General features: G+C 30.7%; 1 protein-coding gene across 3 annotated transcripts in view; it reads right to left on the reverse strand.

Annotated features, from left to right (window-relative positions):
• Nucleotides 1–647: 647 nt before the first annotated feature.
• Nucleotides 648–1249, reverse strand: part of LOC108745892 (aspartate--tRNA ligase, cytoplasmic) — a 12098-nt gene continuing 11496 nt past the window's right edge. For all 3 annotated transcript variants that reach the window (XM_018482300.1, XM_018482301.1, XM_018482299.1), the window contains exon 12: nt 648–1067. In XM_018482300.1, the coding sequence (XP_018337802.1) occupies nt 904–1067 (164 nt within the window). In that variant the 3' untranslated portion in view covers nt 648–903. The remainder of the gene's footprint in view (nt 1068–1249) is intronic.

The following is a 1249-nucleotide window of genomic DNA, read 5'->3' on the forward strand; positions in this document are numbered from 1 at the left end:
ATGTTGAAACGTAACGTCAGAAGCGAAAAATGACGTTAATTTTTATTGTGCCATTTATAAATAAAAACAATTTGGATAAACCAAAATGATGAAATTGCTTTAAAATATTTGTAAAAATGGATGAAAGCTATGCTTATCTTCTTTGACAGTCAGTAAATCATTGTAAAAAGTGATAAAAGGCACTTGTAAGTAATAATAAATTACGCATACGCATTGAATAAAAGCACTTTATGTATCTTCGTTCGTTAACGTGTTATTTCTCGCTTCTGACGTCATAATTCAATATGATTATGGTGATTGCTTAGGAGACTTTCGGATCTTTAGATGCTCTACGAATTATTTTATTGGCTACTAAACATTTAAAGAAAATTTAAGGAAGCCTTGAATATAAGGTCTGACTATGAATACGGACAAAAATCTCAGTAAGCAATGTGCAAAACAAAGATACATATTCGCTATTTCCCGTAATTTATTTGTTTTTTAACTCATCAGGTATCTGTAGTAATTGTATATTCTATTTAACGTTTCAACACACTCATTGCAAATCGGATCGTATTATTATTTATATTTGCAACTTTTTTAAGGTAAATAATTTTTTGAATATAAATATTTTTTTATTATACTGTTTATAAAATAAAATATTGTTTTCATTTAAAGAATCTTTCAGGTTTTAGTCAGGGATATTTTTCAAAAAATGATCGGGAAAATCGGGAAGTCAGGGAAATTCTTTTTCTTTTTCGTTAACAACTCTGCTGATAGCTTCTCTGTTATTCTCAGTTGCGCCTATTTCCTCTAAATTTCTTACAGTAGAAAAAAAAAATATCATCTTATAATGTATATATTCAAAGTAAAAGACTTTACACGAGTCCTCTTGATATAAAACGACATTCGAAATTAAGCTTCTCAAGGAGTGAGCCGTTTCGGATCGCGCGGAAACATAGATACTTTGCGAATATTGTCCAAGCCGAGGTACAGCATCACTACGCGCTCCATACCGATGCCGCCACCGGCATGTGGCGGACAGCCGTATCTGAAGGCGTCAATATACGACTTGATTTTCTCAATATCTGAAATAAATGATTTTGCTATTGTATAATTTATACTGAAAGCATAAAAGAAAAATGCACCATCGACATAAATAACAAGTAACTAAATTTTAATCACGGAAGCGGATGGTAGGAAAAATTAAAATCGCAAATAATTATTAAATATTAGGTTAAGTAAAAAGTCATCGCGTTTTTTTAAAAGA

This window comes from Trachymyrmex septentrionalis, unplaced genomic scaffold, assembly GCF_001594115.1.
Source record: "Trachymyrmex septentrionalis isolate Tsep2-gDNA-1 unplaced genomic scaffold, Tsep1.0 scaffold155, whole genome shotgun sequence".
NCBI classification, from domain to species: Eukaryota; Metazoa; Arthropoda; class Insecta; order Hymenoptera; family Formicidae; genus Trachymyrmex; species Trachymyrmex septentrionalis.